Source organism: Setaria italica, chromosome I, assembly GCF_000263155.2.
Source record: "Setaria italica strain Yugu1 chromosome I, Setaria_italica_v2.0, whole genome shotgun sequence".
Classification (NCBI taxonomy): Eukaryota; Viridiplantae; Streptophyta; class Magnoliopsida; order Poales; family Poaceae; genus Setaria; species Setaria italica.
Window position 1 is genome coordinate 24,379,702 of NC_028450.1, and position 12,717 is coordinate 24,392,418.

At 45.7% G+C, this 12,717-nt stretch overlaps 2 protein-coding genes and 1 long non-coding RNA gene across 3 annotated transcripts; 1 reads left to right on the forward strand and 2 right to left on the reverse strand.

Annotated features, from left to right (window-relative positions):
- The first annotated feature begins 1,647 nt into the window (after positions 1 to 1,647).
- Positions 1,648 to 2,487, forward strand: LOC101780450 (putative cyclin-dependent kinase F-2). The gene has a single exon (XM_004954894.1). The coding sequence runs from the start codon at positions 1,648 to 1,650 to the stop codon at positions 2,485 to 2,487; it is 840 nt and encodes a 279-aa protein (XP_004954951.1).
- A 2,967-nt stretch (positions 2,488 to 5,454) lies between these two features.
- On the reverse strand, positions 5,455 to 6,799 carry LOC101780971 (auxin-responsive protein SAUR41). Its single transcript, XM_004952509.2, has one exon. The coding sequence runs from the start codon at positions 6,343 to 6,345 to the stop codon at positions 5,875 to 5,877; it is 471 nt and encodes a 156-aa protein (XP_004952566.1). The 5' UTR covers positions 6,346 to 6,799; the 3' UTR covers positions 5,455 to 5,874.
- Positions 6,800 to 10,214: 3,415 nt separating this feature from the next.
- LOC101781383 lies at positions 10,215 to 12,668 on the reverse strand. Its single transcript, XR_001164296.2, has 4 exons — positions 11,468 to 12,668; positions 11,277 to 11,336; positions 10,677 to 10,768; positions 10,215 to 10,445 (listed from the first exon to the last, which is right to left on the reverse strand). It is a non-coding gene; the product is annotated as an uncharacterized LOC101781383 (long non-coding RNA).
- Between the last annotated feature and the right edge of the window lie 49 nt (positions 12,669 to 12,717).

Below are 12,717 nucleotides of genomic sequence, written 5' to 3' on the forward strand. Positions count from 1 at the left end.
CTTATCTCTTTCCCTCGGTTATTGTCGTCGTCTTCCTGGTCTCTTTCCTGTCTCTCCCGTTTCTCCTCTCGATCTGCAAGCTGAAGCGGCCGGCGAGGAGCAGCGCGCGCCCGGCAAGGCTGAAGCGGCGCAACACAGGCGCGGACCGAGAGTGCGGTGCAGCAGGCGCGGCTGAGCGTGGCGGAAGCGGGACGCATTTTCGCAATCGATCCGAGGGCGCGCCGATCCATCTTAATTACAACGGGGAGCTGAAGCCGTCGCCCAGCATGGGAGCACGAGCCGCGGTCGTCCTCTCGGGAGACGACGGCTCCGTTCTCTTTCTTCTTTCTCTCTGATCCAACTTAGGACCTGTTTGGGAAGGGGGTGTTAAAGTTTAACACCCCTTTTTAACAGACTTTAACACTTTTGGTTGCCAAACACAAGTGTTAAAGATGAAGTGTTAAAATTTAACACCCCTCTTTTCATAAACACATGGAGGGGGTGTTAAAATGTGCTAAAAGTGTTAAAAGTGGTCCCCCTCCCCACTTATTCCCTGGTTGCCCCCCTCTCTCTCCTCTTCTCTCTCCTCCACTGCCCCCATCTTCCTTCCCCGATCCGCACGTCGCGCACCGCCGCCAGTCCGCCCGTCGCGCCGCCGCCGGTCCGCCCATCGCGCGCCACCGCCGGTCCGCGCCGCTCCGGCGCCGGGATGCCGCGCTGGGCAGCACGCGGCGGGCTCGCGCGGGCGGCCTCACGCGGGCGGCGGGCGGCGGCCGGCGCGGGCGGCCTCGCGTGGGCGGCGGCTGGCGCGGCCGGCGGGCGCGGGCGCGGGCGAGGCCGATCCGGTGGTGTGGGGACCGGCGGGCGGCGCAGGTGGTGGCGGTGGGGGCTCGGGCGGGCGCGGTGGTGGCGTTGGGGGCTCGGGCGGGCGCGGCCGCTAGCGCCGCGGTAGGGGACGCCGGCGGCGGGGCGGGGCCGGAGGCGGCAGGCGCAGGGGAGGGGCCGACGGGGCGGCCGGCAGCGCCGACGCCGACGTTGGCGCCGGGCACGGCGTGGACCGAGCAGGGGTGGGGCCGGAGGCGGCAGGCGCAGGAAAGGAGGAAGAAGGAAGGAGGAGGAAGGAGAAGAAGGAAGAAGGGGTATTTGGCTGCCATTGAGAGGAGTAATGAGGGGTAAAGTTGTCAATTACAACCTAAGGTGTTAAATTTTAACAGATCATCCAAACACCTCAAGATACTAAAGTTTAACACCTTTATTTGAGGGTGTTAAAGTTTAACACCCTGTTAAATTTTAACACGCCCTTCCCAAACAGGGCCTTAGCAAAATTGGATTTACGTGGTATTATACAGACAGCGGCCTGTTCGCTTCAGCTTATAAGCCGGCTGAAAAGCTGAAACGGCTGATTTGTTGTGAGAGGAAAACACTGTTTGGTGGCTGATAAGCCGGCTAAATAAGCTGAAGCGAACAGGCTCTAGATGTCCTAAGGCACGACGCCTCGACTTCTCGACTCTCTCTCTCTCTCTACGTATCCGGTTCGAAGACATCGTCTCATCGAGATCGACGAGACCTATAAGTCTTGAAGGCACGCGCACGGCCACCCATCATCAAGCCGCGCGCGTTCTCCATTGTCTCGGCGCGCCAATAGGGTTTGATCCGGCTCGGCTTTCCATGGCGGCGGCGGCGCTCCCAACAGCACGCAAGCGTCCGGCGCTGGATGAAGCCTGCCCCACGGAGGCCGGCAAGAAGCGGCCGCGCTACCAGCTCGCTGACACCGGCGACGATAACGCGATGCCCGAGAAGATCGGTGAGGGCACTTCCATCGCCACGGAGCTCACCGGCCCCAGCCTCCGGACCCGGCTCACGCGGCCCTTCTCCGAGTCCGAGGCGCGCGACTGCATGAGGCAGCTGCTGCGGGCGGCGGGGGAGCTGCACGCCACGGGCACGATCCACCGCGACATAAGCCCCGACAACATCCTCGTCGGCCCCGACGACGGCAGCGGCGCGCTAAAGATCAGTGGCTTCGGACCCGCGGCGCCGGCGCCGGCAACGATGCTCCTCGGGAAGACCTACATGCTGGAGGAACCGCCCACGGGCGCGCTGCTGTACTGCGCGCCGGAGCGGCTGTTCGGGCTCCGGCGCCACGGGCCAGAGGTGGACGTCTGGGCGCTAGGGTGCGTGATGGCCGAGCTCCTCGCCGGCGCGCCACTGTTCACGGAGGCCACGGAGGATGAGATGATCACGCAGGGGCTGGACCTGCACGACGAGATCCTCACGATGGGAGTGGGGGCATTCGACGGGATGGGGATGCTCGATCGTCTGTCGCCGCCCGGGCGTGAGGTGCTTGCCGGCCTGCTGAGCTTCTACTCCGACGAGAGGCTCACCGCGGCGGACGCGCTCAAGCACCCGTGGTTCGCGGAGGAGGATGTGGAGGCGGAGCCCCCCTGCTGCTGCCGTGGAAGCGGAGATCCTTGGCTCTGTGCCCTTGATCTCACAAGCATAGTCCCGTAGCTGTGGTTGTCTGGGACTCTGGGTTGCAATATTCTTGGTTGCTCTGCAATCTCATCTGCTTATATAAAAAAATGAAATACTCCCCATTATTCAAATAGAAAATGATGGATGCTGCTAATGTTGTGCATCACTGTACTATATCGGTGTTTTCTTACTTCTTTAGTTCTTTTGGGTGTTGCAAACTTGCAATGTGTGTAATAAAACTTTTAGACAAGTCACTGTTAGTCATTATTCTCGCAATTCTTTTTGTGCATCCATGGCTGGTTTTCAATTCACAACTTCAGGGATGGCTGGCAAGCAGCGGGCCTCGTCAGCTGTAGACAAAATTTTTGAATTGGATCATCGAAAACAGATAGTTGTATGTTTCCTGCTTCCACTTACTAACAGTAGAGAGAGTATTCGAATCGGATACGTAGAGAGAGTTCCAAAAAGTTACTGAACTTCTCAAACGTAATATTTATATAAAGTCACTGAACTTCTCAAACATAATATTTATGTAAATGGAGGGAGTAATACTTGATTATGCAGATTAGCACTTACTTTCCAGATAAGTTTTTAGAGCAGTAAGTGATATACTTCACCAGTTCAAGGTTAAAAGCAAGCCTGAATCAGGTGAACCTGCAAAGTAGAGAATCTGATCCTCACACACATAAAGGTGATGCTGCATAGCAGCATAAGCATATTTGTGCTGTTCTTGATCAAAATGTTCAGCATGGTATTCTGGTAAATCTTCTATTTGAACCACTAAAAACTGATACTTGCCGTTTTTCCCTCGAGGAAACCTAAAGCAAAAGATTGTTTGTTAATTGTTACTGCTTCACCAACACTAGTGATTGAACATTAGGGATCCTCCCTGTTCTATTGCTATATCTCTACCAGATGAAATTGCAGACTAATAATGTGTCTGTCTTCTCGGTTCTACATGCATGCTAACTACTTAGGTCAAAATCTTTGGAGTCATGTTCTTGTTCTGTCTTTGATTGAATGTACATCTTCGTCACATTCTGACATGAAAATCAACTCCTTTTTATTCAAATGTTGTAGCAGAACAACCTTCCTTTATCTCCTGGTTAGATTGTTACACTTATATATACTCCCTCCATTTATTTTTATAAGGAGTGATATAACTTGACACGGTCTCCTAAATTAGACTTTGACCGTTCATTTATTTTACATTATATTGCTTATAGTTATAAACTTATAATCATTGGAGAGTACATTTGATTACGAGATTACGAAACTAACCGTATCAAGTTTATATTATAAAAATAAAAAATATTAGCTAAATTATTAGTAAAAAATTGTAAAGTTTGAATCTTAATATGTGTGTGCGTCTTACAAAGATAAACGGAGGGAGTACCATACATGAAAAGCTCAGGTAACACATAGCGTAGCTGATCACTTACCTGTAGGCTGTAGCACCAACTTACTTTGGCTAGATCTCCGGAGAGTGTACATTAATTAAACGGGTGTATAGTAGTATCACGTTTCAGTTGGATTTTCCGTGTAGTAGAATGGTTCAAATACTACCGGCTCATATGTTTCATATTTGTATCAGTAGCAAAGGTCAAATATGTGCGTAGTACTGCGCAGTAGTGCATGCCGTGCTGTGATTCATAATACGTTGCAGATTTGCAAATTAAATATAGATGACGATAAATGCTTGTAACATTTTATTTTTATTTTGCCTAATATCTGGCTAAACAATACCAAACAACGGCTGGGATCGGACGCACCTCTTGCTCCGAGGGCTGGATTTCTCTTTTACAATAATCTTCAAAGAAGGGTGTTCCAGAAATGTTATCTAGTGGAGAGGGAAAGTAAGGATTGACATTGTTGACATCAAATAATAATATATGTATATATATATATATATATTCGGATCTTATTATGATGTGATCGATAATACGCTGTAGATTTGCAAATTAATGTAGATACGGTAAATGCTTATAGCATTAATTTTTTTTGGCCGAAAATCTCGCTAAACAATACGAAACAACGCCTGCTCCAAGGGCCGGATTTTATTTTACAACAATATTTTAAAGAAGGGCGGTGCTCCAGAAATGTTATCTAGTGGAGAGGAGAAGTAAGGATTGAGATTGTTGACATTAAGTACTATTCGGATCTTATTGTACTTTCTATATCAAAATATATGCTAATCTGAATTACAAATTGTGTTTGTAATATTGGAGGACGTACATGACAATAAATATAAAAACAAAGTTGCATTTCAAATCTAGCTGCCAGAAACGCGATACACGCGTCAGGCGCTGCCGTTCGGACGTCAGGGTTGTTTGGTTTTGCAAAGCAAGCGGCAGGTTGTGAGGCCCTGGGTTTGTTCGAGTCGGCGTGCCATCTGACCTCAGCGATGCATTATTGCGCCGTTGTATAAACTTTGTCAAGCTTGTCCTTGGTTCGCGAGAGATGATATCATATTCGCTGACATTTTTGAAAACGGCAGAGAACGAACGCTCATGTCACGCTGTTTAGTAGTATTTGTATTGTCGCCCTGACAATGATTTGTGTGTTTGGTGTTTCGGCTGCTGGTGATTGCAGATTCAGAGCATCTGCAGGCGTCCTTGCAAGTTGCTGGTAAGAAAATCTGAGCCTGCCGTTCTCAACCGCTATGGGGTGTGCTTGCATAGATCAAGTTGCTTTTAGAGTAGACTTCGTGGGTCATTGTCATTGACTTGGCTTATGAATGTTGTTGCTTGTGGAGGCAAAGGAGCGAAATTGGTAGGAAATCACATGACAAAAAATGAACCACAGTAAATCCACCTAACATGTAGTTAGCGGAATTCAAATTAACCAAGTTCCCGTCCAATATGAATAGTTGATTGGACGAAAATAAAATAGAAATAATATAACTAGAGCACAATTCATTCTTGGTTTAGCAATTAGCATGCATGTGAATGAAATACGAAGGGTGAATTTACAGAGCACACTTGGACCTACAAGAACATCATATTCGTACTCGACAGTAAACATGGTATACATCTCGATACAAAGAACATCGTTATTCGTACACTTAACAGTAAACACGGCATACATCGTTAATCGACGTGGAGAGAACAAGGATTACGACTTACGAGGCATAGACCAACTATTAACTATATATTGATTACACACAGCGAAAAAGAGAGTAAAAACTGAAAACAAACATCAACACCTTAGCAACAAAGCAAGCAAGCAAGCAACAAGCAGGTGAACAAACTTCTGCTGTTCTGCATGCACCCGGCCGGATCGAGTCTACGCGTAGTACAAATCTGAAAGAAAAGATGCTTCAACGACAAGTTGACAGTGAACGGCGACGATCAGACTTAGACCGTCGCCCGGCCGCCATGACTGGTGCCGGCAAGATCTCAGCATGTATGCAACAAGATCATGTCACGATCGGCCTGCGACGAGGAACCTGGCGGGGCTCACCATCTGGTACCCGGTGACCTGGTGCAGGTGGTGCCCTCTGCTGCTTCCGGCGGCGAAGCGCCCGCATCCCGGCGACGCGGTGGGGTCTCCCTGCTCCATCTCCCACATGACCTGCATGAAGTCGTCGACGGCGCATGGCAGCTCGAGGGGCCCGTCGCAGCCGGCGAAGCCGTACTCGGTCTCGGCCTCGTCCAGCAGCGCCCGGAACAGCGGGTGGTTGGCGCAGCGGGCGCGCACCCCGAACCGCTCCTTCTCCGGGCCCACCAGCACCGTGAAGTAGCCGGCCGCGGGGACGGCGGCGCCGCCCCACGACGCGGACCTGTCGGGCGCCTGCGCCGGCGGCGGGCGCCTACGGTGGGCCGCCGCCAGCGAGGTCCGGCACCGCTGCAACGTCTTGGCCAGGATGTTCTTCTTCTCGCCGCCTTCCTTCATTGTTGCTAGCTAGCAACTACGAGCACAAAATACAAACTACGTACGAAAGGCACTAGGCTAACGATCGAGACGAGCTGGTTTATTATGTTCAACAGGAAGAAAGAGCCACAAGCAGCGACCTAGAGATGCAGATGAAACTAGCCGCGGTCGTAGGCCTGGTGCAGGCGAGACATGTCCATGGTGGCCTTTGGCGCGAGGAGGCTGTGCTTCTTGCTGTTGCTAGCGTTGCTCATGGCTCTTGGAGAACGGCCGGAGGCATCGGCGGTCCGGGAGGACGAAGCTAACAAGGACACGAAAAGATCAAAGTAGGCAAGTGGTTGCAGGAGGAACCGATCGAGGATGAGGAAGGATTCAACTAGAGGTTAGGTGATGCCGTGATGGAAGTGCCGGAGAGAGAGCTCGGGAAGCCCTTTGAGGCGTGGTGAGGCCGGGCACGCTAGATATATACGCGGAGAAGGCCGGAGGGGCAAGTGGCGGCGTGGGCGGCGGCGACACGTACGGGGCCGGGCCGCTCGCGCTAGAATTTTCCCAAGCGCGACATGCCACTGTAGCGCGCGCCGGGGACGGATCGGAGGCTCGGAGCGATGGGCACGCAACAACAACCAGACGTCCGCGCGGGCGGGTAGATGTAGATTAGCATATCGGGGAGTGCGGATGCGCGCGTCAAGGGGCAGTCGGCTTCCGGAGAGGTTTATGCGGCCGAGGCCGTGCTGGGGTCGGCTCGTCGTCGGCTACATACCTCTCGCCCCGCCGAGACGATGTATGTGTGTTGTGCATGATGTGGCGCGCGACGGCGACTTGCTGCCATCCCCCAACCGGCCCGGTCTAGCTGATGATCCATCGGTTCTGACTTCGATCTGATGACCTTGGAGTTGGGGAGGTTTTGAAATTGAACTCGAGCGATGATGCAGGTGGATGTATGCGTGGCGCGCTTGGTTTCTACTCATGTACGCGCGCGCGTCTTTATCCACGAAATCTAGTGGGTTGCTGCTGTGACCTGTGAGCAGTTACTATATAGTTGCATGTAAGCGCGCGCACGGGATTCAAACGATCGTGACATGGTTGATTAATGATTACACTGGCTAGTATCTAGTCAACAGTTTGCGTTCTACTGTATTCTTCCACTCCAATTTGAAGATTGGATATAGTTTAAAAAATTGAGGGAGATGTAGTAGTTTGTATGTACATCGCTGCACGCTGCTGATATGTATTTGACGGATGAGCTGCCCTAGACTAACATGGCCGAGTATGCGTATATAGTTCATACGACAATGAGTAGTGATGTATGCGTGTGCACCTCTTCCCCGGAATTAAGAAAATAAAGTTAGGCTTCAATGTATTTGCGTTCTATACATACCTTAACATAATGTGGAATTGAAGCAAGCAAAGTATCTAGTTTTGCATATTTTAAAAAAAAGTATCTGGTTTGCTACCATTAACTTTCACACTTACAAATTGGCCCATGAGTCATTTCTTAATGGATTTCACATTTAAAAAACAAATGGCTTCTCAATAAATGAAATTTTAAATTTCTTAATGAAGAAGGTACCTGGCAGATCATACTCTAAGTGCAAAATGTTTTACTCAGACTCAGTTATACATGGTCATTCACATTTTTGGAAAGGTCCTCAGACAGGAAGACTTTCTAGGGTGCGGGTCATTTAAGATAAAAGATAGTTCACTAACCGAATTTTGGATGACACTTGGGTGAGCTCTAAATCTCTTAGAGAGCGGTTTCCTAACCTATTTAATATAATTAATTATCCTAATGATACAGGTTATTAACCAAACACCACTAAATATTTCTTTTCGAAGAGTTCTAACAGGGGATAAATTAACTCTTGGTACAACCTTGTAGCCAGAATAGCCTTACAACAGCTTTCACATGGGAGGGATAGTTTTACCTGGGACCTACATCGACACGGATTGTATCAGTATTTGATGAATCAGTGTACCCCTTCATTAATAAACTTACTTGGAATCTTAAAATTTCTCTAAAAATAAAAATTTTCCTTTGACATCTTCAGCGGAGTGTAATTTTAACAAAGGATAATTTAGCTAGGAGAAATTGGGTTGGAAGTCAAAAGTGTTATTTCTGTAATTGTAATGAAACAATTTAACATATTTTTTTTACTGACAACATGCTAAGACCATATGAAGAGTTGAATAAGTAGCTATTGGGCTAACCCCACCTAGATCAATAACATATATGCTTAGAAATTGGTTAACGGGCATATGAAAGAAGGATAAAAAATTAATCTTAATTTGTTGGGGTTGCAACCGTTATGTGGGCTATTTTGTGTACATGTAACGACTTGATTTTTTAGAAAAAACATTTTAGTTCTTTTATGTAGGCTATTTCAGAGGAGCATATTAACTGTGGTTTTGGTCCTTACTACAGCGTGAGGACACAAGGGAGATCGTACGTTCGGCGAGCAAAGCACCGGAGGTTGTCGCTTTTCGCCAATAATGGATGGAGAAGCAATAATAAACTCTATTTTTGATTTTTACTATTATGTGTGTACTCGTTTCCCTATTTTATTATCAGCTTTGGTGCTGAGAATGATTTAAAAACTTTGATGTGTGCGGTTGCAGAGGCCGGCAACAATTTTATTTTTTTCAAAAAAAAATGAGTCATGTGGATACCGAGCTCCTGTGATGCCTTAGCTTACATGTTGACTAACATAAGTATGTAGCTCGGTTTCACCTATATTGAATATAATGTTCTTGATTAAGTCACTGATGAATGACTTGATCTTAGATACTTGGTGCAAACCCGCAGCGGCCATAAAACTGATGTTGGAGTATTTAATAAATAGATAAAAACGTATTACTTTAATTTGGCCATGTATGATAGCATTGTGGCTATAACTGAATTTGTATATTTTAATGGGTCATCATCATCAATATTTAACTTACTACATAATTTCATAACCGATAGGAAGTGTTCAAATGGTAGACCCCTCTTTTTAAACTCCGTCACATTGAGCTGTGCAACCACCTTGCCAAATTAATGGTAATGGCAGATTTGTTGCCTGGGCAAACGTTTTGATCAAAAGGAGCACTTTAGCTAGGTGTCTGCATGGGTTCATGTGATAGAGTTTGAGATGATGGGTCTGCCACGTGGGCACTTTCTGTTGGTTATGGAACCAGATAGTAAGTTAAAAGAGTTATGGTGGTTATAACATGCACATAGCAGAGTTCCTAAATAAAAAAAATATCTAGAGTTGCATGGACTTGTTCGGAACCATATATATATATATATAATGCATGGTTGTTGTGGTACCCTCAACCTTGAGTGCCCATGCATGGTGCACAGGCACTACCACTATGTAAGAAACCATCATTAGTGACGGTTAAAATCCATATTAGTGATGGACATTTCTCGCGTCACTAAAATATCGTCACTATGTGATTAGTGACAAAAATAAAAACGTCACTAATAAATTTTCACTAGTGATGGGTCTTTTAGACCAGCGTCATTAATATGTAATCAATAGTGACGAGTTTTATAAATATTCGCGTCACTATTGTAAATAGCAGTGACACCCGTTTTTTATAAACCGCGTCACCAATGTGACCTACCCGTGATGACTTTTTAACAACTCACATCTGTATCAATAGTGACACCTTTTATTAACACTCACATCACCAGTGTGATCTAACAGTGACAATTTTTTCCCCAAAACCCATCACCACTCACCGATGACAGGTGATGCGTTTTTCCAAAACCCGTCACCAGTGACTCTTATCGGTGACGCATTGTGGCAAAACACGTCACCAGTAAGGATTAGCGGTGACATGTTTTTATTAAGAGCTGTCACTAATTTCTCATGACCATTTAAAGAAAACACATTTCTGAATTGGTATTAAACATTGCTGCAGCAATTTCATCATTACAATTGTAGAAGATGCACACATGGTATCATCCAAAAATTACAGTGGTTCCACCCAATAAATATATCAAGTTGAAGATGGCAACTGAAAATGAAAGTACATCAAGGTATATAATCGTCCAAACTACTAACTGCCCTAGATGTCCAAGGCTGCTGAAAGTGGCCACTACCTGGTGACCAAGGTGCTGCTCTTGTGCTGCTTACCTGCATGAAATTTAGATAAGCACAGGCTGCAGTTACACTAAATCGATTGATAGAACTTGAAGAATTTAGACCCAAGTAGGACATGAATATGGTAGCAAGCATTGAAAGAAAAGACTGAAACATTAAACATCGAGAGCCCATGGTCTTGTTCAGAAACTACAGTCTAATACAGTTATGAAATCTATCATATGCCTGTACCAAGAACTATGATTGTAATAATACAACATTTACCTCATGTAATTATGCCACAGTCTAATACAGGCCTGTTTAGCTCTACCATGTTGCAGCAGTCGTAAGCTGGGTATGCATATACAAGAACAAGTCTGCAAGATAGAAAAACATAGATCAAACAGCTCCAACCAAGAACATTGCGTCATTGCAATGAACGGGGAAAATTAGTATATACTAGCGAAGCAATGCATTTAACAAAAAAAAAACATCGAACAGGTCGCAGGGATTCCACCAGCACAAACAACCACAAGTAAATCCAAATCTGTAGGTGCATGACCCAAGGAATTGTAATCCAAATCTGACCTAAATATTTGATGCCAAGTGCACAAGGACATAGCCATATATGGCACTATACCAGTGATTTCGATCACAGCAGCAATCACAATTGCATTCATAGCATCATACAACAGTTAGGCAGGCAGTGAGGTGCAGGATATTGCAAAAGGAAGAATAAATGTAGTTACACTTATTCTTACATACTGTTATAGAACCGGAGAATAAATGTAGTTAATTTGCAATTCTGCATGGTTATAACAGTGCGCATATATAACATGGCTCATTACATATATATAACTTCTACTGAGATCAATAAGCACTTACTAGTGGAGACATGGAGATGACATAATAGTTCCTGATCAGCAGACAAAGAAAGACCATTTTCTGGAAAAAGAAACAACTTACATTCAGATATCAGAATACACATTTAATTAAATAGAGTTAGTTAGCACAAAGTTAAAGATGTGAGTGTAGATTAAAATAACATTCATCTCAGCTCATTAGGTCCCATTCACCTTTTCCATGAGCTTTTCCAGATCAATACTGCACATCAAGTTAATTTTTCTTCAGGATAACAAACATGCCTGCAAGGGCAAAAGACCATAAAGCTGGTTTAGAAGTTCAAGTAATGGTAAGTTGTACTTCACTACCATTGTTGCCAGTAGAAGAAAGCTACGCAAATGGAATGTACTCAACTATATTAGTACATCCTTGCCATCCAGCAATCATACACAATTAAGTAGTTATCCATAAAAGCAGAAATAAAACCAATAGGAAATAGATTGAGCATCATGCCTGTTCAAACACCAAGACCTTGTACAATTCAACACTGGATTTTCAGGTTTAACAATTTTATTAGCATCATATGCATGGTCCTTACCTGATCAAGTGACCATCATTTAATTAGAAAATTTATACAGTACACATTGTTTGGCAAGTAATAGTAAGTTTTTGCGCAGAGACATACACAAGAAAGATTTTGCCCAGAAAATATACTATCCAGGCAGCACATAGTACAGAAATATTAACTAGAAGGGTAGTACATGCAAGAGTAAAGCACAGGCAGGTTTGTAATCCTAGTCACGAGTCATAGCAACCAGTACTGAGAACTCCGATCATATTTTCAACACAAAGATGCATGGCAAAGTACACTTAATTTTATATGCAATCACTATTTTCAGTAAACCACCCCTAACTGAAAACCCCAAGAACAGGGCAGCAACAATTTTATAGTGCAGTAAAAGCAGATGAGTGGGGGGATTGAGTTTGGAACACTTATCTGCGAGATTGGGACCGGCAATCCAATGTGCCCAAGTGCAAAGCACCAGCAGGTATACCTAAGAAATCATAAGCATAAGTCTTATTATTATTTTTACTTTGTGGAACAAAAAGTAGGTTGATTCAGTACTAAACTTATTATTATTTTTTTACATTCTGGACCAAAGAGCAGGTTGATTCAGTACTACACTTATATTATTTTTTTACATTCTGGACCAAAGAGCAGGTTGATTCAGTACTGAATAAGAACTAGAAATCCAAAGTGCCAGGCACCAGATCATGAAGCGCGGAAGACCACAAGCTCGGAGCCACCAAAATTTTCTACAAGTAAAACCAGTACCGCAGGGATCCAAACCACGCAACCACCTGGAGGCTAAATCCAACGCAGCTACCTAGCAGCTTAGGATCCGCAACATGCTTGGCACACAACATCAGTGCCTAATCCCCTCACCCACCACAACCCTATATACGAACCTGACATGGCGGT

Bases quoted from the DNA above. Each gene is read 5' to 3' on its own strand.
- LOC101780450 (XM_004954894.1), top strand. From the start codon at position 1,648: ATGGCGGCGGCGGCGCTCCCAACAGCACGCAAGCGTCCGGCGCTGGAT.
- LOC101780971 (XM_004952509.2), bottom strand. From the start codon at position 6,345: ATGAAGGAAGGCGGCGAGAAGAAGAACATCCTGGCCAAGACGTTGCAG.